Below are 25,294 nucleotides of genomic sequence, written 5' to 3'. Positions count from 1 at the left end.
CTTTTAACTTGTGAGATTTGACCTAGCTCCTGTGGTTAGGGTCAGAAGAAGGACAGCTGCATTTGCAGTTGGTGTCAGAGAGGATATTTAAAGTTGGCCTCAAAGAAGGCAGATAGATACCATATACTTCTAGTTTGTAACTTGTCATTTAACTTTATCTTTCAGATCAACAAATTATTATAGTCAAATTTGTCATTTTTTATATAGTCAACATTTCTGTTATCTTAAGAAATTAGTCTTCTGCAATAAGGTCTAAAAGATAATTCATTTTTATTTTCTATTAAGAATTTTTAAAAATCGTTTTTATTATATAAGATATAACAGATTCAGAAGACTACATAAAGCAGTGTATTTCATCTAAGAGATTTAAAGTGTTAATTTGACATTTAAATCCTTAATCCATTTGGAGAACTTTCTGTTCTCTTGTTTTTAATATTGTATGAGAGATGGATCCATACTGATAACCATTTTTTCCAGATCCATTTATTAAATAATGCCAGCTTTTGCTTTTGATCTGACATGCTACTTTGCCATATACCAATGTTTCATACAGGCGTATCTCAGAGATATTGTAGGTTCAGTTCCAGACCACCTCAATAAAGTGAGTCATGAATTTTTTGTTTCCCAGTGCATATAAAAGTTGTTATGCTGTTAAGTAAACAATAGCATTATGTCTAAAAAACAGTGTATATACCTTAGTTAAAAAATGTTTTATTGCTAAAAAAATGCAGACTATCATCTGCGCCTTCAACAAGTCGCAGTCTTTTTGCTGGTGGAGGGTCTTGCCTCGATGTTGATGGCTGCTGACTGGTCAGGGTGGTGGTTGCTGAAGGTTAGGGTGGCTGTGGCAATTTCTTAAAATAAGACAACGGAGAAGTATGTCACATTGATTGACTCTTCCTTTCATGAACAATTTCTCTGTAGCATGTGACACTGTTTGTTAGCATTTTACCCACAGTAGAACTTCTTTCAAAATTGGAGTCAGTGGTTTCAAACCCTACTGCTGTTTTATCAACTAAGCTTGTGTAATATTCTAAATCCTTTGTTATCATTTCAGTAATGTTCACAGATCTTCACCAAGAATAGATCCCATCTCAAGAAACCACTTTCTTTGCTCAGCCGTAAGAAGCAACTCCTCATCTGTTAAAGTTTTATCATGAGATTGCAGCAATTCAGTCACATCTTCAGGCTCCACTTCTAATTCTAGTTCTCTTGCTGTTCCCACCACATCTGCAGTTACTTCCTCCACTCAGAGGCAACCATGAGGGTTGGAATCAACTTATTCTCAACTGTTAATGTTGGTATTTTGATCTCATGTGAATCACGAATGTTCTTAATGACATCTACAATGGTGAATCCTTTCCAGAAGGTTTTCAATTTACTTTGCCCAGATCCATCAAAGGAATCACTATCTATGGCAGCAATATCCTTACGAAATATATTTCTTAAATAATAATACTTGAAAGTTGAAATTACTCCTTGATCGATGGGCTGTGGAATGAATGTTGTTTTAGCAGGCATGAAAACAACATTAAATCTCCTTGTATATCTCCATCAGAGCTCTTGGGTGACCAGGTGCATTGTCAGTGAACAGTAATATTTTGAAAGGGGTCGGGTCTTTTTTTCTGAGCAGTAAGCCTCGACAGTGGGGTTAAAATATTCACGAAACCAGGTTGTAAACAAACGTGCTGTCATCCAGGCTATGTTGTTCCATTTATAGAGTACACGCAGGGTAGATTTAACATAATTCCTAAGGGCCTTAGGATTTTCAGAAGGGTAAATAAGCATTGGCTTTAACTTAAAATCACCAGCTGCATTAGCCCCTGACAAGAGAGTCAGCCTGTCCTTTGAAACTTTGAAACCAGGCATTGACTTCTTTCTAGCTATGAAAACCCTAGATGGCATCTTCCGGTATAAGGCTGTTTTGTCTACATTGAAAATCTGTTTAGTGTAGCCACCTTCATCAATTATCTTAGCTAGATCTTCTGGGTAACTTGCCGTAGCTTCTACATCAGCATTTGCTGCTTCACCTTGCACTTTTATGATACGAAGATGGCTTCTTAAACCTCATGAACCAACCTCTCCTAGCTTCAGACTTTTCTTCTGCAGCTTCCTCACCTCTCTCAGCCTTCATAGAATTGAAGAGAATTAAGGCCTTGCTCTGGTTTAGGCTTTGGCTTAAAGGAATGTCATGGCTCCTTTGATCTTCTATCCAGACCACTAAAACTTTCCCCATGTCACAATAAGGCTCATTCATGTGTTCACTGGAGTAGCACTTTTAGTTTTCTTCAAGAACTTTTCCTTTGAATTCACAACTTGGCTAACTGGCGCAAGAGGCCTGGCTCATCTCAGCTTTTGACGTGTCTTCCTCACTAAGCATAATCATTTCTTGTTTTTGATTTAAAAGGAGAGATGTGTGACTCTTCTTTCACTTGAACACTTAGAGGCTGTGGTAGAGTAATTAATTGGCCTAATTTCAGTATTGTCGTGTCTCGGGGAATAGAGAGGCCCGAGGAGAGGGAGGACCGGGAAAGAGACAGGGAACTGCTGGTCAGTGGGGCAGTCAGAACAAACACAACTTTTATTAAGTTCACTGTCTTATATGAGCATGTTCGTGGTGCCCCAAAACAATTACAATAGTAACATCAACGGTCACTAATTACAGATCCCCATAACATATAATAATAATGAAAAAGTTTGAAATATTGTGAGAATTACGAAAATGTGACACAGAGACACGAAGTGAGCGCATGCTGTTAGAGTAATGGCACCGATAGACTTGCTCAATGTAGGGTTGCCACAGACCTTCAATTTGTAAAAAATGCAGTATCTGCAAAACACAGTAGAATGAGGTGCGCCTGTATAGGTACTCATCTGTTTCTGGTGTGTCTGTTTGATTCCGTTGATCATTCTGTCTGTTGTGTACCGATACCGGAAACCCTGGTGGTGTAGTGGTTAAGAGCTATGGCTGCTAACCAAGAAGTTGCCAGTTTAAATCCACCAGGCACCCCTTAGACATCCTCTGGTGCAGTTCTAGTCCGTCTTTTAGGGTTGCTATGAGTCAGAATCGATGGCAGCGGGTTGGGTTCTTGGTACCAATACCATAGTGTCCTAAAGCTTCATATCGATTCCTGGTATCTAGTAGCTTAGTCCCCTTCTTTCTTCTTTTTCAACTTTACTTTCTATCCTTGAACTTTTATCCTTTCATGTAAGATTTTGAATAATTTAACCCAGTTGGGATTTCATGGAAAACCCGGGTGGGATTTTGATTGGAATTGCACTGAATCTTTAAGTTATATTTTCACTAATATCGTGTATGTCTCCATTTATTTAGGTCTTCTTTAATATCTCTTGATAAAGTTTTAGAATTTTCCCTCTAGAAGCCTTGAGCAACCTTTTATGAGATTTATTCTTAAATTCTTTATAGTGTCTTTTCTGGTATTGCAACAATATCTTCTCCTTAATTGTGTTTTCTAGTTGTTTGCTGCTAATTTATGAAAAACACAAACGACCCAAAAGGAAAACGAACAAAAGACACGGATAGAAATTTCATAGAAAATGAATTTAAAGAGATGCTCATCACCATCAATGAGTAGAGAATTGCGAATAAAGAGCACAATGAGATACCACTTTACACCCACTGAGCTGACAAATTTAGAAGCCTGGTAATAGCATATATTGAAGAGAAAGTGCAGCCACAGCTCATCCCGTATTTCTTGAGGGAATGCATTTTGGAAAGTAACTTGACATTTCTCCTGAAGTTATACTTTATGATCTACCGGTTCTACTAGATGAATACCCAAGAGAAATTCTTTCGCATGTACAAGAGGAGACATAACAGCAAAATTCACAATAGCAGTAACCTGATACTAACCTGAATGCCCCTCAGTGGAAGAAGATGAATAGATCCTGGTTTATTCACACACTGCAGTGTTACACAGCCTCCGGAATGAGAGGCTGCAGTGACATGAACACCGTGTGTACGAGTGGCAATGTAATACGTTTAAAAAGTGATTGCATACAGCATGATGCCCTTTTTATAAAGTTAAGAAAAAAAAACTTGTAAAGAAACATTTGTAGATGTGATATAACTTATAAAAAAGGGAAGCAAGGGAACGATGAACTCATGATTCAGAATGATCGTTGTCTTGGGTATGGGGAGCAGGGCTTAAAAAAAAGAGGACATACCAGACATCACATACTGGTAGCCTGTTGGCTTAATTCCATCAACATGTTTGTGTGGCTTTTTTTTTTTTTTTTTGGTGTGTTTCTTACTCTTTTTTTGGCCACTTATCCAATCTTTAAATTAGATTCAAATCTTTTAAAATTCAATTAAAAAAAATTTGGAAATTTCCAACGTTTTTAAATTAACGGTGATTAGTGAAGCATGTCAAGTGCTTCTGGTTCCCTCTCCTTCCTAACGGTGATTAGTAAAGTAGCGGCTAAGTGCTGTGGATGCTAACCAAATGGTTGGCAGTTCAAGTCCACCAGGTGCTCCTCAGAAACCCTATTGGGCGTTGCATAGGGTCAGCTATGAGTCGGAAATGACTCGATAGCACTATTTTATTTTTTATTTAGTGAAACATGTCAAATGCTTCTGGTTCCCTCTCCTTCCCAGGCATATGCCCAGCCCCTTTGTGTTTGTTTATGACTATGTACTAGTTCTGGCCAGTGAGTTGTGAGCAGAAGTGGCCTGGCACCACTGGTCAGAGCATTTAATTGCTGTAGCCAGACCTCCCTGAGTTGTAGGCAAGCCAATAAGGTAGGCTTTGTGGACATGCAGAGTATAATGGAAACTGCAGTACTGAATTTTAGAGGAACTATTGATAATTCAGCTAATAGTTGAACTGGGAGGTAAGCAGACTCTTATGACATTTTCTGATAGTGTGAATAATGATCAGAAACCAGGAGTACTGTATTTTTGCAAATAGTGTGCCCATGTAAATAATGTACACACATACAACGCACGGAAATGATGAGATTATGTTAAAAAGTTCTGGCATAGCACGCCCATGCATATACCACGCACGTCTTGTGACACTTCCAGAAGTGAATTTTGACCTCGTTCAGTAGTCCCAAAAGGTTATTTTTGGTCATATTTATATAATAAAGGTATAAGCCATGGTCAAGAAGTAATGGATTGAGTTTGGTAGTATGCCGGTAATTGGAAAATAAACGATTGAAACTGTACATTTGTTTCTATGAATTTGATAATTATATCCCCGTTGCTTTTGAGTCATCAAAACCTTAAACCTACTGAAGCCTGTCCATAAAGCACATGCTGTCGGTTGGAAGTGGAAACAAAGCAAAGCCTGCACTGGCATAAATGGCACTGAGTAGCTATCAATAGGAATCTCGATTCAGCCTGCGTTGGAATAGTTATCGTTGTCCTTTTCTGACTCTGGTTTTTACTTAGAAGAGTAAAAAAAGCAAAACTGATACATGATCTTCTCTTGGCTCAACAGTGGAATGCAAAAACCTTATCCAGTCATTTTAAGTGAAGCCATTCAGTTATGTTAAACCCAGTGCCATCGAGTCGATTCTGACTCAGGGCGACCCTATAGGACAAAGCAGAACTGCCCCATAGAGTTTCCAAGGAGCCCCAGGCGGATTCGAACTGCCGACCCTTTGGTTAGGAGCAATAGCACTTAACCACTATGCCACCAGGGTTTCCAAGCTATGTTAGGTCTGCTTATTTCATAGTCTAATTATGTGTTATCCTTGGAAATCCTATAGGGCATTTCTGCTCTGCGCTATAGGGTGGCTATGAGCTGGAATCTACTCGAAGGCCATGGATTTTTATTGCTTAAGTCTACTGTTAAAATTAGTTTACATACATTAATTACAGGCTGACTAGACTTTGGGAGAATACAGCCTTGTTCTGGAACATAAAAAAGATTGAGGATTAACCAGCATTCCTGGAAATATAACTTCATTCAATTATATTTTGTATGGATAGTGTCTACGTACTTATCAAATTGCTCTAAAATCTGTTAAAATTTAAGAGAGGGGGAGCCCATTTGAAAATTCAACCAGCATTTTGTTTTAGGAGAGCAGGCAGAATCATAAATTTAAGGCATTCAGGAAGTTTAATTACCTTATTTTGTCAGAATTTGCTGATTCTTTTAGCAGCTGTCAAATTAAAACAGAAACTTTGCTTTGTGTCCTAAGGCCTAACACATTCAGACAGATTGACTTCCTATGACAGTAAATTGAGACATGGAGCAGTTTTTATTAAATGTTAACAGTATGAACTGAGAACTATTGAAACTGTAGGAAGAGGGGTGTTTTTCTCTGGGTGTTCAAGATAGAGAAGGGAAAAACAACAAAAGAACCAACTTCTAGAATTGTTTCTTTCCAAAGTTTAATGTTAATGCTTAATATTTTCTTAGAGGAGTTATGTTTTATTGCTCACACAAAGGAATTTTTCCCACTTTCTCTTTACGTAGATCCATTTGAACCACAGCGGCGTCGGCCCACGAACAAAAGTCGACAACAACTTCTGCGAGAGAAAGCCCTTCAAGAGCAAAGCCAAAAACTTGGACTTCAAGATGGATCAACCTCATTACCTCTAGAACAGCTGCTTTCCGTTCCGAAACAGAGATTTAATACTCAAAAACCATGTTCTTCTCTTCCTGCTCCTTCTGTGGCGCGCACCTCCCCTATTGGTGATGAAAAGCAACAGGGTACTGAAAGTCAGTCAAGGGAAGTGGGGCTCGAGAATTCTCATGATGTAAACCTCAATAAGAAAGTCGAGGTTCCACCTCCAAAGCCAGATTGCAAATTGGAGAAAAAGAAAATGGAATTGTTAGTAAGTCTGTACATCCATGAGATTTTCCTCGCATTTAACCTTTTTTTTTTTTCTGTTGGGCTTTGAGGAAATACAGGTTTTAACATTTCCTGCATTTTATATTGAAACCTAGAAATCTGAAAAACAAACTGTTGAAAGATAACTACCACCTAAATGTATTACATGCCGGGCATTGTTTATGTTATTATGTCATGTAGACTTCACAACAGCTTTGCGATGGATGTTAATTATTTTCACTTTACAGATGAGGTCTCTGGGATTCAGAGAAGATGTTATCTTCCAAAGCTAGTATGCCCACTCTTCATTTATCAACACAGGTCATTCTATGAAAATTGGGGTTATGAGAAAATGGAGGATTAGTGACCACAGCAGAGAATCACTACATCATTATGTAACAGCTAAATTACATCATTACACAATGGCCAAACCACTGAGAATCACGGCCCAACCAAGTTGTCACATAACCATCACAGCCAGCTTTACTCTTGCCCAGCACCTCGGCGTTTGTTTCTGCCAGACGTACATCGGTAACGCACAAAATAGTTTGGGTAGTAGATTTGTTTTACTATCGTAAATACAAAATGTTGGATAACAAGGTAGCTGACCTCTTTATCCGACATTTCACATTTACGATGGTAGTAAAAAATCTATCCAGCTATTTTTGTGCATTACTGACGTATGGCAGTAGTGAATGCTTAGTCAAGATTAACGCTGGCTGTGATGGCTGAAGTTATGTGTCAACTCGGCTGGACCGTGATTCTCAGTGGTTCAGCAGTTACGTAATCTGATTTGATGGTTATGTAATGATGTAGTCATTTTCCATTTTGTGATCTGATGTCATCTTCTGTTTTTGCATAATGCCGATTTTTACATATTGACCTGGTCTTTGGAACTTAATGGTGTCGATAAGTGAGGAGTGGGTGTCTATTTAATTTTGTGTTTGTAGTAGAAACCGCTTACCTACATAATTTAGTTTAGGTATATTCTTGTGGAATTTACCATTCTGTGACTTGTGAATTCTTATAATCAGAATTTTTTTTGTTTTAGAATATATGTTGTAATATCTGCTCATTTCTTTGTTTCCACCAGATTTATCACTCATTAGGGAGAAAGGATGGCATTTGTTTCTGTTTTCTATTTCTTGAGTCTTTTTCAAAGTATTTTTTTAATCTCTTAAATATTTTTTTAATCTCTGCTGACCCAGATCTGCACTATGAGTTTAAATTTTTCCCTTCCCGCAAGGGGTTTACACATAAGAAATCATTTTGACAGGAGATAATAAAATCCTATGCACTGTGAAACGAAAATTGTATAAGTATGTATAAATAGATGTAAGTACTTTTAAGGCTGGTTTACCAGCAATCATCTAAGACAGGTGGTAGGTGAGTTTAAACTGAGCTGAATAATTTAGATGGAATGTCTTTAGAAAATTATTCTCTTTTTAGGTACTTGGGAAATTTTTCATAATAGACATGTAATCTGAGGAACTTTTATGGAAAGGGGAAATTATGAGGTTTTAAGACAGGGAAAGGGAAGCTATATCTCTTAGAGAAGCTCAGAGATGTTATCTGACTTCTCTGGAAGAGGCAAAGGACCAGAGAATAGTCAAGAATTAAGCAAGAAAAGTAGGCCTTCGACCCCTAACTGCCTGCCTAGCCAGTTTCCTGATAAAGCAGGATATCACCAAGGCCTCTGAGGGAGACATGTCCAGATCAAAATAATGGTTATAGAAACCCAGGTGTCAACACTAAGACCATTGGGGATAGAGTGCTGATGGAGATGAGACTGAGGTGAGAAGCCTGCCTGTGGTAGTGTATGTGAGAGGTGGCCAGTGCCAGCACTGAAGTGGAAGCTGTGGGAATGGTGAGAAAAGGACAGCTCTGAAAGTCGTAACTAAGTGTGGGGATAAAGAAAGATCTTGGATATAATGACTGTAAGAAGTGACAGTAGTAGGAGTAGACAGCTTTGCTGTTACCTTGTTTAATTCAAGTTGACATCAAGTTCAGTATTTATGAGAAATTTTAATATGCTTTCGGAGTTGAACAGATTGGGTGCTAATTCATGTTTTTAGTTAGGTCTTCGAGGTTTTTCTTTAGCCCAGAATTCTTTCAACTCTTAGTTAATAGTGTTTCACTCTGTTTAGAAGTGTTGAAGAGTTGGAAAGAAATGAGCAAATTGAAGGGAAATATGTGAAATAAACATTGGTTATTGTCTTAAAGATGTTAAGGTGGTAGAGACTTTCCTTATAGAAAACTCTAAAACATAAGAATATAACAGATGACATCAGCTACAGACCAATATATTTTGATCTCCATTTAGCATATAATACCTGATTAACTTACACAGGTTTCTTTGTACTCCTAAAAAGAGCTGCAGTACTCTGGCTTCCAGTTGTGGGTTCCTAGATTATATACATATAATGGATTTCAAAGGGCCAATTTATGTAAGCCTCCTTTACTTCAGATCATGGTCTTTGTTCCTATTAGAATAAAATAACGAGCTGCAGATGGGTTGCTTTTAAGAGGACTTTTGAAAGAAAATATACATAATCTGGATGATTAAATTTTATACTTAGGGAACTGAGACTGGTAAGGTATGGGATGGAGTAGCAGTCTCTCTCATAACTCACTTTTATACTTTTTTTTGCTCCCTAGGCAAGAAAAATCTCGTTGGGAAGTCCTCCAACGAGAACAACGGTTAATGGAAGAGAAAAATAAACGTAAGAAAGCTCTTTTGGCCAAAGCTATTGCAGAAAGGTGAGGCACGTGAACCAGAGGAGGTTGTTTGTAGCCTGAAGTCAGTTGGTCATGCTTTATGTTTATTTTCCTGTGTCTTCTCTAGTAAACAGTTATTTTCTCTCCAACCATTTAAGGCTAATTAAACAAGTTTTTTATGCTTTATAAATGATACTAAGTTCTGGTTGTCTTAACTTATTAAGGAGGACTTTTTCAGCATAGGTCATATTGAATTCATGAATGTAGATACAATTGAAAATTCAGGACCAGCACCAGTGTTTTCAGTTTTAATCATCTACACATTCGTAAGGGAAGGGGTAAGTAGCCGTCGGTGTGTGTTAAGTTAGCAACAAATGCAGGTTTTAGTTTTGACGTCGGGAGTCCTTAATCATCTGGCATGTGGCATAATAAGGCATTCCACACAAGTGACTTATACCCCCACAAATCTTAATTGTGTTTCCTGTGACGTTTTCTTAGATAATTTACTGTGCACCTTTTGTTGATGGCTCAAGGTCACCATTGTGAGCACTATCAGGTACTGTGTGAGATCAGTTTTCTCGCACATTGCAGTGTCTATCAGTGGTCTTTTCTCCTTGACTTCTTCACTGCCATTGTGCCCACTTTGAACAGCAGCACTCTGTTCAGGCCACTCTTCCCATCGCCCATCCACTTTCTGTGTTTTTAGTTTGTAGTCTAATCTGCTGGAGCCTGAGGAAATCAAGTTTAGTCAACAAGGCAGTGACTAAGAATAGTGAGAATTAAATATAAGCACTCAATGGCATTTTTTTTTTTCAGATCTCTGGAAAAATCTGGCAAAACTATTATTGATTGGGAGGCTGGGGTGCATTTCTAGAGAAGTTGGAGGGGTGCTGAGAGAGACAGATGGCTGTAAGAGTTATTTGGAATTTTATTTTCCAGAGGGATGCATGTATTTGAAAATGATTTTTTTTTCCCTCCCCCTGGTGCCCCTTGATCTTTCATGAAGCGTAGGAAATATACAACTTGCTGAACTTCTATGTCTTAACAAAAGGACAAGACACAAAAAAGTAGTGCCCACTTTTTTTTCTACAAGTGATCACATATTGAAAAGTATTTTAGTACCCTCAGTTTGGAAGAAGGAGAGAAGCTGTTTATTGGGTATTTTATAAAGAACTGTACAGGGACAGCGCTCACTCTTCCCTAGATGCTTTTGAGATAGAAACCACTAATATGGGCAGAAATACAGGCAGCGAAGTACTTGAAGTAAAAGAATTATACTGGCAAATGAACTCTTGTAGGCAGAAAGCAAAAGTAACTGCGTAGTGGGGTAGAAATCAAGAGGATGACCTTGGGCATTTCGTGACCAGGCAGAACAGAGTTAGCAGACATGACTGGGTTGTGTCATCCCATAATTTTTGAGTACCATAAAGGGACAACATTCTTTCTTAAGTTGCAATATAGTAGTTTTATGAGGGGGGTTTCTTTCCCCTCAAAAATGTGTATGAAATTTTGAAATGAGTGAAATCATGATTAAAGGTTTGCTTTTGTATTTGCTTGTTCTGTTTCTTAAGTATGTATCGTACTTAGAGGGTGGCGAGGAGACTGAGAGAATGAGGTGGGATGTGCCTTTAAGCAAGGAAAAAAAAAAGTGGAGCCCCACGAATAATTTTGAAGACCTGCAGTTTTGTCTAGAGGACAAGAATCAAAGCAGTAAAAGTTTGGAGAAATAAGTCCTAAGAAAGTAAAAACCAAATACGTATTTTCAAATGTAAAGAAATGGTGTTCATTAATGTAGGCATCTGTTCTCAGCGTCTCCTAAGTATCAGACAAGCGAAAATGGGCTTAGCAGGAAGAAGGATTGAAAGCTAGAAATTTGGAAGGCTGTGTTGGATGTTCTGAAGAAATGGGAATGCAGATGTACTTTTTTAGTACTTCCTCTCCTTACTGAATGATACAGACTCACATGTGAACTGTTTACTAGGATTTTTTTTTTTTTTTTACCTTATTTTCTCCTTTATGTATGCAAATAATATACACTAATAGAAAACTTGGAAAAATAAGGAAAAAAATCTCAAATGCAGTCTCTGAGAGATGTATCAAAATGTTACCCTGCATTTTTTTTTTTTTTTTTAATTTTTAAATCTTAAATTATAACCATATGTACTCACTCACTTTCTCTGTCTCATTCTCTATATATAGTATCTTGCATCTTTTTTCCCTTAAATCATGTATGGGTACACTGTTTAAAAAGTTTTTTATTTTTCCACTCATTTTCCTGATTTTCTAGATCTAAAAGAACTCAAGCAGAGACCATGAAATTGAAGCGGATCCAGAAGGAGTTACAAGCTTTAGATGACATGGTGTCCACTGACATTGGAATTCTCAGGAACCGGATCGATCAGGCCAGCCTAGACTATTCATATGCCCGGTAAGTTGGGGAAACTGAACTCTGATCAGGGAGTACAGTTTAATTAATTTCCGTTACTAGCCAGGTGAGGCATTTTTATGTGTGTCGTCATTTAAGCTTCGAAGCAGCCCTGTTAGGTGCTGTATTTATTTCTCTTTTGTGCTAATTCAAGTGCGTCCTCTCCTGTGAAGACTTCCTTAACCCTGTTCTAACAGCTTCCCTTGTTATGTGCCCCTGAAACCATTTCTTACATTATTTACTCACATTTTAGTCTTCCCTGTTAAACCATCAGCTATTTAATGTTTGGGACTCTGGTTTTATTAATCTTTCAGGCTAGCAGACTCTCAGTAATTATTTCTTAAATAAATGACAATATCTGAGTGACTTGCCCCAAAACACATAATTGTTACATCTCAGAACCAATATTAAAACTATTAATTTTACCCTAAGCTTTTCCCTTCCATTAAGAAGTTTTGATTGAGATGATCATTATGGGATGGAAGCCTAGTTCTCATTTTAGTTTCATCAAAGAAACATGATCTAGTTTATTTTATATAAAATTTATGAGTATTTTAAGGAAATTATGACTCCATCTTGGAAACTTGAAACTTTTTCTCATTGTTTTCTTTTCTGTTATATACTTCTATGGTACGTTATGTTATGCACTTGTTATCTCCTTTTCTATATATATAATAGAAATTGGTTTGATGTGTATTTTTTTGTTTTCAACCACTGGCATTTTTTTAAAGAGAAAAAAGCCATCAAGAAATAATTTAAAAATGAACTAACACATGTAAAGAATTACGTGGACTTTGCAAACAGATAAAAGGGCAAAAAATGAAGTCCAATTTCAGGGTTTTCAGCCCTTTCAACATTGCTTTAATCATCCTGGTTTGTCTTTTTTCACAGGGGAGTGCTGTGTTAATGACTCAGTTTTGCATCTTTCCCTGTTACACTAGAAATCCATCAGAATGCCTCATTAGCCCAGGGTAAACCACAGCATCAGAATGTTTATATAACAATTTAATAAAGCGGAAATGCTTGAGTGTGGTTTTCAGTTCACTGTCTGGTGTTTAAGAAGGAGGGTCGTGGCTGTCCTTGTGATTTTTGTAATTGTTGTTTGACCGTATGCTACTAAACTTAATGGGTTGCCTTTATTAATTAACTTACTAAATTAATGCCATCAGTAGCTGATGACTAGAGGTTCCAGATTTCTATTAATACGATCATTAAAGAGGTGAGCAAGCTTTTGTTATGAGTAAATTCAGCCTTCATTTTTAGCACATTTTGTTCTCTGTAACAGAAGCTTGACAGAGGAGCATTTTTATGCCCCCGTAGTTCTTTATATAAATATTTCAGATCGTAAGGCACAGTGCTGGGAGCCTCAACTGGAAAACGATCTGGTTATGTTTTAAATCTGTCCTGGTGTAGGCTGGAGAGGGTTGCCTTTGCATATAGAATATTTTTTAACGAATGTGAATGTTTTAGCCTTCAGAGTACCACTGAAAAGATGGGATTACTAGTTATAGAAGAAAACATCCCGTAGTACATAAATATTCATAATAAACTTTTATGTAGTTGATGTTCCTTAATGAGCTAAAGATGGCATTTCTCTTGGTCCTGACACTGATGTTGTTATATGTAAGTGGGTGTTGCGCCCGCGGCTGTCTTTAGAAGCCTAAGGCTTGTGTTAAGTCAGAGAGAAGCCAGAGACAAAGACAGCTAGAACCGGGGCTGTGTCTTCTTGTTCATGGTAAGATTAAAAGCACATTTCCTAAATTTCCATCTGTGGTTACCGAGAAAATATGAATTGGTAAATTAATACTGTGTCCAGATTTCTAGTGAAAGGTTATCCCCAGGGCAGTCAGTTTCTATGAGAGATTTACTTGATTTTTTTTTTTTTTTTATTTTAATAAAAATTATTATCTTAGTTGTAGAGTGCCTGGTGGTCCCTAGGTGGCACAAATGGCTTGTGCCCAACTACTGACCTAAAGATTGATGGTTCACACCCACCCAGTGGCACCACAGGAGGAAGTCCTGACGATCTCCCTCTGTAAAGATTACAGCAAAGAAAACCCTGTGGAGGAGTTCTGCTCTGTAACACATCGGGTCGCCGTGAGTCAGAATTGACTTGACGGCAGCGGGTTTGGTTTTTTGCTTATAGTGCCTGGTACGGTGCTGTATCCACAGAAGGTTCTTGGTTAGTGAATAGTCCAGAAGTGACTTTAAACCGTCGCTGTAGAGCAGTGTCCGCGTGGACATCTCTGGGGAGACCAGCACCCTGATCGTGCCAGCGTGAGAAAGTTGCTGCCTTTGGTTTTCACAGCTGTGATTACAGTGCCACCATATGCTGTGCAGACCAGCTTGTAAAACTGGGAGTAGCTGCATGTAGAATATATATATTTTTAACCCTCAGTATACCAGGAATACTAGGATCCCTGGGTGGTGCAAATGGTTAACATTATTAGGTGCCATCGAGTCGATTTCAACTCATAGCACCCCCTTGTCACAGAGTAGAACTTCTCCATAGGGTTTCTAGGCTCTAACCTTTAAACGATTAATGTATTTGCCTGCTAACCAAAAGGTTGGAGCTTTGAGTCCACTGAGTGTCACCTAGGAAGAAAGGCCTGGCAATTTGCTTCTGGAAAGTCATCCACTAAGAACCTTATAAAACCTAGTTCTACTCTGACACCCATGGGGTCACCTCGAGTTGGAGTCATCTTGACTGAAGCTTGGTCATACCGGGAAGAAGAATTACCACCCTTTTCCATGTAGATTTAATAGCCCTCCCCCTTGTTTATATATGTCATTTTATGAATATAGAAGTGAGGATAAACACAGTTGTGGAAAAACAACTTTATTTGGAATTTTAATAAAAATTTAAGCATAAGAAACATCTTTTAGTATGAAGTAATTTTGACCCAGAAACAAAAAGTTGGAAGAGTACTTGCCCCACCCCTTTGACAGCCCAGAGACAGTCCAAGTTCTTATAAGACATTGTGTAATTAAGTTCTTCCTGTTGGAATGGTTAACGGGATGAGAATACCATATTTGTTTTTATCCTTACAAATATATTTTTCACTCATCGATTCTTGAGTTTGAGAAAATTCATCTAGGCTATCTTTTTCTGAGGACTGATAATCTGGTACTTTACTTACGTGACCGATTCCACCGTCTGGAGTCCCAAGTGCTGGCCTCCGCATTTGTGTTCCTTTCCTGGGGCTGCTGTAACAAAGTACCACAAATGGGTGACTTAAGACAACAGGAACTTATTCTCTCACAGTTCTGAAGACCACAAGTCCTAAATCAAGGTGCAGGCAGGGCTGCACCCTCTGGAGCCTCTGTGGGAGAATCCGTGGCCTCCTCTACCAGCTTCTGGGTGTTCTTGGCTTGTGTGGCCGCATCACTCCCTGTCTCATAAAAGAGGCAAGAGTGCATGTGCTTGCATTTCAGGCCTACGGGACAACCCACGATAACCTCCTCCTTTCAAGATCTTTAATTTAACTGCATCGTTTGCCATGTAAGGTAATATTCACAGCTTCTGGGGATTAAAAAAAAAAAAAACACCAAATCTGTTGCCCTTCAGCTGATTCTGACTCATAGTGTTCCTACAGGACAGAGTAGAACCTCCCCATAAGGTTTCCAAAGAGCAGGTGGTGGATTTGAACTGCCAGCCTTCTGATTAGCAGCCGTAGCTCTTAACCACTGCGCCACCAGGGCTCCAAATGGAAGATTCCCTCACAGCTGAATAAAGGCACCACTGAGATTTGAACCAGGGATCTCCTGTTTACTAGACAGGCACGTTAACCAGCTATGCTACAGCACCAGCACTAAACTCGTTGCTGTTGAGTCAATTCCAACTCATAGCAACCCTGGGGATTAGAAACTAAATATATATTTGGAGGTCTACTTTTTCGTCTGCCCACAGCATTCTTTTGGTTTGTCTAATAAGTGCAAAATGTCTTTCTCTGTCAGTTTTCTTGTCTTTGCCATTATTAGGAGAAACTGAAAAAACATGAATTTGCAACTGTGTTCAATGAAAGCTTAAGAGCAGATTATAAAGTTGGTGTCTCAGGTCTTCTTTTATATCTTCTCGAAGGATGATACAGTGCATCGTACACACAGTAAGGAAACTGAAAGATGATGATTTGTTTCACACCCTTTTACATAATTGGTCATTCTTTATGTTCTTATTCTTTTAATTTTTTAGCCTAGCGGAACTGATGAATAATGATGAAGTAACTCCTAAAGTGATGAAATGGCAAAATGTTTGAAGATAACAGGAAAAATAAGATCTCTGTGGTGTAGCTTAGATCTCCAAAAGGGTCCACTGGGCCCATGCGGAAATGGCAAAACAGAATTAGATTCTAATTTTGTAACGAAATTCTCTCTTTGTTCTTTGGGATACTTCTGAAAAAGTATAAAAGTCATGAAATGTCAGCTCTTACAAATAGCTAGAACATCTCACAAAGGAACTCAGAAGTGAAAATGAGGTCAGTGGGACCTGACAGTGTACTGAGCGTTAAGGATTGAGATTTTTTTTTAATTTTAGGGATACCAAAACCAAGATACGGTTTTTAAAACTCTTTAACACTTATTACATCATTCAGTGTCATTTTAAAGTAATGAAATAATTCTAGAATTGCACTTCCAGTTCAGTTTGTCTTTGTTGTATATAATGCTCTTACTGTTTTGTTCCAAACTAAGTCATCACACTCTTACTTAGCAGTACCCACCTGATCCCCAGACTGCTGCTGCGGTTCGTGAGTTGTTGTTGTTAGGTGCCATTGAGTCGGTTGTGACTCACAGCGACCCCATGTACAACAGAACGAAACACTGTCCGGTCCTGAGCCATCCTTACAGTCGTTGTTATGCTTGACCTCATTGTTGCAGCCACTGTGTCAATCCACCTCGTTGAGGGTCTTCCTCTTTTCCGCTGACCCTGTGCTCTGCCAAGCACGATGTCCTTCTCCAGGGACTCATCCCTCCTGAGGACATGTCCAAAGTTTGTAAGATGCAGCCTTCCCATCCTTGCTTCTAAGGAGCATTCTGGTTGTACTTCTTCCAAGACAGATTTGTTTGTTCTTTTGGCAGTCCGTAGTATATTCAATATTCGTCGCCAACACAATTCAAAGGTGTCAGTTCTTCTTCGGTCTTCATTATTCACTGTCCAGCTTTCACATGCATATGATGTGATTGAAAATACCATGGCCTGGGTCAGGCACACTTTAGTCTTCAAGGTGACATCTTTGCTTTTCAACACTTTAAGGAGGTCTTTTGCTGCAGATTTACCCAACATGCAATGTATCATTTGATTTCTTGACTGCTGCTTCCGTGGCTGTTGATTGTGGATTCAGGTAAAATGAAATACTTGACAACTTCGATCGTTTCTCCGTTTATCATGATGTTGCTTATTGTTCCAGTTGTGAGGATTTTTGTTTTCTTTATGTTGAGGTGTAACCCATACCGAAGGCTGTGGTCTTTGATCTTCATTAGTAAGTGCTTCAAGTCCTCTTCACTTTCAGCAAGCATGGTTGTGTCATCTGCATAACGCAGGTTGTTAATGAGTCTTCCTCCAATCCTGATGACCCGTTCTTCACGTAGTACAGCTTCTGGGATTATTTGTTCAGCATACAGATTAAATAGGTACGGTGAAAGAATACAACCCTGACACACACCTTTCCTGACTTTAAACCAATCAGTATCCCCTTGTTCTGTCCGAACAACTGCCTCTTGACCTATGTAAAGGTTCCTCATGAGCACAATTAAGTGTTCTGGAATTCCCATTCACAGTGTTATCCATAATTTGTTACGATCGACACAGTCGAATGCCTTTGCATAGTCAATAAAACAGAGGTAAACATCCTTCTGGTATCCTTTACTGTCAGCCAGGATCCATCTGACATCAGCAATGATATCCCTGGTTCCATGTCCTCTTCTGAAACCAGCCTGAATTTCTGGCAGTTCCCTGTCAATATACTGCTGCAGCCATTTTTGAATGATCTTCAGCAAAATTTTGCTTGCGTGTGATATTAGTGATATTGTTCTGTAATTTCAACATTTAATTGGATCACGTTTCTTGGGAATAGGCATAAATATGGATCTCTTCCAGTCAGTTGGCCAGGAAGGTGTCTTCCATATTTCTTGGCATAGACGAGTGAGCACCTCCAGCGCTGCATCTGTTTGTTGAAACATCTCAATTGATATTCCATCAATTCCTGGAGCCTTGTTTTTCGCCAGTGCCTTCAGAGCAGCTTGGACTTCTTCCTTCAGTACCATCGGTTCCTGATCATATGCCACCTCTTGAAATGGTTGAATATGGACTAATTCTTTTTGGTATAACGACTCTGTGTATTCCTTCCATCTTTTTTTGATGCTTCTCCTTCACTACCGCAACTCAAGGCTTGAATTTTTTCCTCAGTTCTTTAAGTTTGAGAAACGCCAGGTGTGTTCTTCCCTTTTGGTTTTCTATCTCCAGCTCTTTGCACATGTCATTATAATACTTTACTTTGTCTTCTTGAGCCGCCATTTGAAATCTTCGGTTCTTTTACTTCATCATTTTCTTCCTTTTGCTTTAGCTGCGTGACGTTCGTGAGCAAGTTTCAGAGTCTCCTCTGACATCTATCTTGGTCTTTTCTTTCTTTCCTATCTTTTCAATAATCTCTTACATTCTTCATGTACGATCTCCTTGATGTCATTCCACAACTCGTCTGCTTTTTGGTCACTAGTGTTCAGTGTGTCAAGTCTATTTGTCAGATGGTCTCTAAATTCAGGTGGGATATACTCAAGGTCATATTTTGGCTCTCGTGGACTTGCTCTGATTTTCTTCGGTTTCAGCTTGAACTTGCATATGAGCAACTGATGGTCAGTTGCACAGTCGGCCCCTGGCCTTGTTCCGACTGATGATATTGAGCTTTTCCATTCTCTTTCCACAGATGTAGTCAGTTTGACTGCTGTGCGTTTCCTCTGGTGAGGTCCATGTGTATAGTCGCCGTTTATGTTGGTGAAAGAAGAAGGTATTTGTGATGAAGAAGTTGGTCTTACAAAATTCTGTCATTCAGTGTTTGCCGTTGTTTCTATCACCAAGGCCATATTTTCCAACTACCGACCCTTCTTCTTTATTTCCACCTTGCGTATTCCAATCACCAGTAATTACCAATGCATCCTGATTGCATGTTCTATCCATTTCAGACTGCAGCAGCTGATAAAAATCTTCAATTTCTTCATCTTTGGCCTTGGTGGTTGCTGGGTAAATTTGAATTAACTGGTCTTCCTTGTAGGCATGTGCATATTATCCTATCACTGACAGTGCTATACTTCAGGATAGATCTTGAAATAATCTTTTCGACAATGAATGCAACACCATTCCTCTTCAAGTTGTCATTCCCCGGATAGTAGACTATGTGATTGTCTAATTCAAAATGGCCAGTACCAGTCCATTTCAGCTCACTCATGCCTAGGATATCAATGTTTATGCATTCCATTTCATTTGTGATTATTTCCAATTTTCCTAGATTCATACTTTGTACATTCCAGGTTCCAATTATTAATGGATGTTTGCAGCTGTTTCTTCTCATTTTGAGTTGTGCCACATCAGCAAATGAAGGTCCCAAAAGCTTTACTCCATCCACGTCATTAAGGTCGACTCTACTTTGAGGGGACTAAGACAGACTAGAAAGAAGGACCCAGTGGTCTACTTCTGAAAAGCATTAGCCAGTGAAAACCTTACGAATAGCAGCGGAACATTGTCTGATATAGTGCTGGAAGATGAGACCCCAGGTTGGAAGGCACTCAAGATGACTGGGGAAGAACTGCCCCCTCAAAGTACAGTCGACCAGTTTGTGAGACTAATCGGTATTTTAAACATAAATCACTCTGTACAAGCATATATATTTATGTTTCTGGCCAAAAGGACTTTAAAAAAACAAATTGCAAATTTTTCAGTGATTTATCCCAGGTGAAAGATAATGGAAACCTAGGGACCTGTTTTTGGATGTTCATTTCAATTCATTATTCGTGAGCATAGTCAGTGAATCTATACCCACTGACTTGGGGAGGCCATAAACGTGCAGAAAAAGGAGACTTGGGGTTGGCAAGGGACAAGGCTTTGTACCCGTAGAGAATGTCGCAAGAGCTGTTACGCCTGATGCAAGAACATTGGTAGACATAATGAAGCATGGAAATAAGGGACCCAGGTATCCAACAGAGCATCTTTAGAACAGTTCTTTTAATACAAGAAATTATTTTTAGAAGGGTAGTTTTCTCATATATTTACTAGGTGACAGTTTTAAAAAATGCAGTATGATAAATCCACTTTATGTAAATAAGAGTTTTTGAGTTAAACACCAGGCCCCTGAATTTTACATAATTTTAGGTACATGTTTACTGATGTACCAACAGCCCTTTTTGACCCTGGTGCTCTGAGGGGGAGCTCTGTTTCTTGAGTGCCTGTGAGGCTCTGGGAAACCCAGGTGGCGTAGTGGTTAAAGTGCTACGGCTGCGAACCAAAGGGTTGGCAGTTCAAATCCTCCAGGTGCTTCTTGGAAACTCTATGGGGGCAGTTCTACTCCGTCCTGTAGGGTCGCTATGAGTCGGAATCGACTCGACAGCACTGGGTTTTTATGAGGCACTGATCTAGACACTTTCCTTGTGTTATTTAATCATTAACACTCTGTGAAGTGTTATTATTATCATCATCAATTTACAGATAAACCAGGACTCTGCAGAAGTAACTGCCAGAGTCACTGTACTGGGGTCGTCAGTCACTGTGTGCCTCCTCCCCAGCGCCTTGCACAGGAATCTGGCTGTGCCCTGTACTCATGATGCTGACCCTTACCTTTACCCTTAGAGTAAAGACAGGCTACTGACTCCAGTGGTCCATGACATGGCCTGGCACTAAGATCTCTGTTTAAACTGAAATGAGTCAGGCCAGCCCAGTTCCTGCCCCTGGAGTTTTGGAACTGAAACACGAAGAGATTGAGGGAATTTGATGTAGTGCCTCAACTGGCAGCCATACTGGGCTGTAGGATAGGAAAGCAGAAATGAGACAAACTCTGGTTCTAAGCATTGAAGAGAATAGCCTTTGATTCTGATGATATGCTCATGAGATTACCTCTTGTTTCCCACAATAAAACCCACCTTTTACCTGGGCTAGTTTGACCAGGTGTCTGTTCTTTGCATCCAAAAGGCCTTGGCCAAAACAGGTGTGTACGTAGTAAATGGCCAAGGCAGGTTTTAAATCCAGCAATCTCTAAACTCAGAGCCTTTTATTTTTCCACTGTTTACTTAATTCTCAGACAGAGAATCTGACCTTAGGAGAATTGCCTGTTTCTCTTTCGCCAAAATTTTATGCTGGCAACTGCTTCCTGCATTGAGCTGATTTAGGCAGTTGTAACAGAAAAGATGGCACTGGGCTGGGGAACAGATAAGACAACATGGCGGGCACAGCAGTTGGTGGGAATGAAATGGAAGAACAATTTGGAAAGTGAGGATCAGCTTCTTGGTGAAAAGAAAAGCAGCAAATGATATGGAAAAAGCAAAGACATTATACCAACAAACTCTGATAACTTTTCTGCTGTGTACCCACCTGGTGCAAAAGAGAAAAGGTGGTCAGTAAGGTAACTTGTCCAGTAGAATTACCCAGCTTCACGTAAGGCTCCAGCAAGCTTCCTTTCTGTGGAATTTGTATGCATGTAAACACATTAAAATTCCTAACAAAAAGCCTAATAGTAGGCTGTTGCAGAGTAGACAGAGCAAGGATGGGAGAACAACTTCTCCCAGGGGCACTCAGCTGGAACTGATCTGCCCCCAGGAGACACTTGTCAATGTCTGCAGACATTTTGGTTGTTAAACTGGTGGGAGCTACAGGCAGCTGGTGGGTAGAGGCTGCTGAGGTTCCTCCACTGCTCGGGACAGCGCCTCACAACAAAGAATTACATGGCCAGAGTGTCAGTAGTGCCGAGGCTGGGGAACCCTGACTAAACGTGTCCTGCAGTTTTCTCTTCTGCTTGGTGTTTCTTGCCCTCACTTTGGATTCCACCCATTATCATTTTTCCTCAGCTCTGGTGTGCTCTCCCATTTATAGTCACCTCCCAGTCACTGTTCATACCCTTTTCTACCACCAGGAGTTTTCTTTTCTAATCCGTTTAATCAAGAAATACAGATTGTCTACTTTCTCCATCTCTTCTTTTGCCTCAGATTTAACCAACTGTGTGCTGGCTTGCAAGAGCAGATTTTATGCACTGCTTTCCAGTCCTACATTCAGTGATGTTGCCCTGTGTCTCAGCCTCCTAGTGCTGCTGACACAGATACCCGAAGTGGTGGTTTTAAAGAACACAAATTTATTCTTTCTCAGTTCAGAAGGCTAGAAGCCCAAATTTGGGGTGTGGCTCTAGAGGGAAGCCAGCAGTCCTTTGAGTTCATGGGATTGTGGATTTGTCTGCCTTTCTGGTCCTTAGGTCAGATAACACCTGTCTTTCCCTGGTGTCTGTGGGCCTCCGTGTCCAGTCTGCTCTTTTTACAACTCAGAAGTGGATAGGTTTAGGATCCACCCTACACTGGTGTGACCCCAACTGATTGATTGGTTCCATTAGCTTGTATTATGGAAGGTGATTACACTACATTACGTTACATCCACAGGTACAGGAGTTAGAATCCCGACACATATTTTCGAGGGCCACAATTCAATTCAGAACACATTGGTAGCTTGAAATTGGCAATGGGGGTTGTAGTTACACGTCAGAAATTAGCACACACTAACTGGAGCTCCCCGCCAAGCTAGCACACCACTAAATTAACCCTCTTTAGCCTGCTTTCGCTGAGTGTGGAAGAATGTCGCTCCGTGAGGAGAATCCAAATAAGGATGTTGTGGAAGTTGCAGCAGCTGTAGCCTAATTTGTCTGCGGCGTACAGACAGGCGTCAGTAAAGTATTCGTATTTTTGTTGTTTTTTTTTTTTTTCCCCTGATTTTGGAGTGTAATTACAGTTTTTACACCTTCCTCTGAACTTCCTCCTCTTCGGTGGGAAGCTAACCAATCAGTCTTTGTACCTGTCCTTGCAGGAAGCGGTTTGACAAGGCCGAGGCAGAGTATGTTGCAGCAAAGCTAGATCTCCAGCGCAAGACTGAAATTAAAGAGCAGCTCACTGAGCACCTTTGTACGATCATACAGCAGAATGAGCTCCGGAAGGCCGAGAAGTTGGAGGGGTTGATGCAGCAGCTGGATGTACAAGCTGACGAAGAGGCTTTGGCGCTTGAGGCGGAGGTGGCGAGATTGCTGCAGGAACAAGAGACAGAAGCGGGGAAACAGACGACTGGTTTAGAGAAGCTGTGTCATCCTTCTGGGGACAGGGCGACCTTAGAATTTCCTAAAGAGAACAGAAAGCATCAAGAACAAACTGCTTCCCCAAAGGTAGATGAACAGGGTGAAAGTTCCAATGGCAGCTCCCTTCATAGTCCAGACGGCCAAAATCAAGACACTAAAGCTGCTGTAGGTGACACTTCAGCCGCTCTGCCCACATGAGGAACCAGGGTTGGTTCTTTTCCAGGATTGTGGTACGTGGTATAGAAGTGTACTTTGTGCTGTGGGTTATGCCCTGGCCTCTGATAAAAATCTCTTCGAAATAGTGTTAATTTTTGAATCCGTGATTGGTTTTAGTATTTTAACATGTTTGATCATTCTTAAACTCTCGAATTATGATAATTTTGTATCAGGGGTATATTTTACCTTGATTTTGGTCCAGTTCCTTCAGTGTATCCTTATTAATGGGTGAAAGAAAGTCACTTAAAAGGACGGAAGAAAAACTACATGGTTAGGTGGTTTTTAGACCTGGTAAAAATGAAAATGATACTTAGTCTCTAACTGAATTGTGTAACTTCTCCTGAGAGGAGTGTTGAGAGTGGGAGCAGTGTTCTATGTAGTTAGTGAAAAGACACAGGCTTTACCACTTGCCAGAAAGGTGGAGGCAGAAACGACTGACAGAAGTAGCAGGTTGAAGTACCTGTCGGGACCATACTAGATTTGTAAAACAGGACTCAGGAGCTGCAGCTTATGTAAAGAGCCAGCCAGCTTAAGCCGCCCTAACCCTTGTCTTAAATGGGCCTTTTAAATGGTTTTAGTTTAGTGCTTGGATTTTGGTTAATTTTTACATGCAGACATACCCATCCACTCCCCGCCCCCACAATGCACTACCAAAAACCAACCCGTTGAGTCGAACCCCACTCATGGCGACCCCGTGTGTTTCAGAGTAGAACTGCAGTCCACAGGATTTTCAGTGGCTTTGGTTTTCAGGAGTAAATCAGAAAGCTTTTCGGGGTTTTCTTCTGAGGAGCCTGTGGCTGAATGAGAACCGCCACCTGTCAGTTAGGAGGCAGGCGTGTAACCGTTTGCCCCGCCCGGGGCTCCTGTAGACAGACAGTACACACAGGCATGGCATTTTACCGTTAGTATATTTTCTTTGATTGAGGTATTGATTAGGTAAACTAATCCAAAATTGATTATTTAAAAAATTGCTACTTTTGATGATCAAAAAAATAGATGTATTTTCTCTCTAAAGTTATCTGTGCTTTCTACGTTAGACAAAAATAACCGTCATAAAGCATTTAAATTGTTAAAATGTTGGTTTTCTCATTAATAGTTTATTAATTACCTATTACTAATAGTCAATCACTACATTATGCTATATGTATGTAAATAAATTATAATTTTGTTACAGAATCTGTGGGTATTACTTTGTGACCTATTTATCAGAAATTCCAAAAAGTATGAAGATTGTGTTTTTAAGTCTTTTTTAAAAAGCACTATTTTAAAAGGATAAGGATGAGTGCAATATTGTATCCATAATAGTTTCTGGAGAAGTTATTATCTGCTCGTGTTCTGTATGAACTTTGTGTTTTTATATTACGTAATTTTAGTTGAAATTACAGCTGTCCATTACTGATTTCTCTAAACAGAAGCATTTACGGAAATAGTTACATTTTTATTTATGAATGTATGCGCATACATAAAAATTGAAGGCCTCAATCAAAGCACTCTTTATTTTTCCAAGGAATAAATGAGTCTGATGTATTTATAATGTTTTTTTGTTTACCTTAAAATTTTTTCCAAGCGGTATGTGGCAGCAGTGTATCTTGGATCTCCATGTGATAGATACCATTGTCTGTTCTTGTATGAGCCCCAGCTCAGGAAATGAGATGCTGTAAGATTGGTTAAATATAAAGAGGAGTACAAGCTAATTCTCCATCTAAGTGCTTATCTCAAGGCCTGGGGAGAAATGAGAGCCATGAAATGAATGAGTTGGATGGGACCTCAGCAAACATCTGATTTAATCATTTTATTTTACAGATGAGGAATCAAGGACCAGGGA

At 39.6% G+C, this 25,294-nt stretch overlaps 1 protein-coding gene across 1 annotated transcript in view; it reads left to right on the top strand.

Moving 5' to 3' along the window:
* GORAB (golgin, RAB6 interacting) overlaps positions 1-25,294 on the top strand; it is a 47,444-nt gene that overhangs the window by 5,930 nt on the left and 16,220 nt on the right. The window contains exons 2-5 of the mRNA XM_064282942.1: positions 6,450-6,807; positions 9,466-9,567; positions 11,813-11,953; positions 22,992-23,483. Of these exons, the coding sequence (XP_064139012.1) occupies positions 6,450-6,807; positions 9,466-9,567; positions 11,813-11,953; positions 22,992-23,451 (1,061 nt within the window). The 3' untranslated portion in view covers positions 23,452-23,483. The remainder of the gene's footprint in view (positions 1-6,449; positions 6,808-9,465; positions 9,568-11,812; positions 11,954-22,991; positions 23,484-25,294) is intronic.

This window comes from Loxodonta africana, chromosome 3 (genome assembly GCF_030014295.1).
Source record: "Loxodonta africana isolate mLoxAfr1 chromosome 3, mLoxAfr1.hap2, whole genome shotgun sequence".
Classification (NCBI taxonomy): domain Eukaryota; kingdom Metazoa; phylum Chordata; class Mammalia; order Proboscidea; family Elephantidae; genus Loxodonta; species Loxodonta africana.
This window is presented reverse-complemented; position numbering and strand designations above follow the sequence as displayed.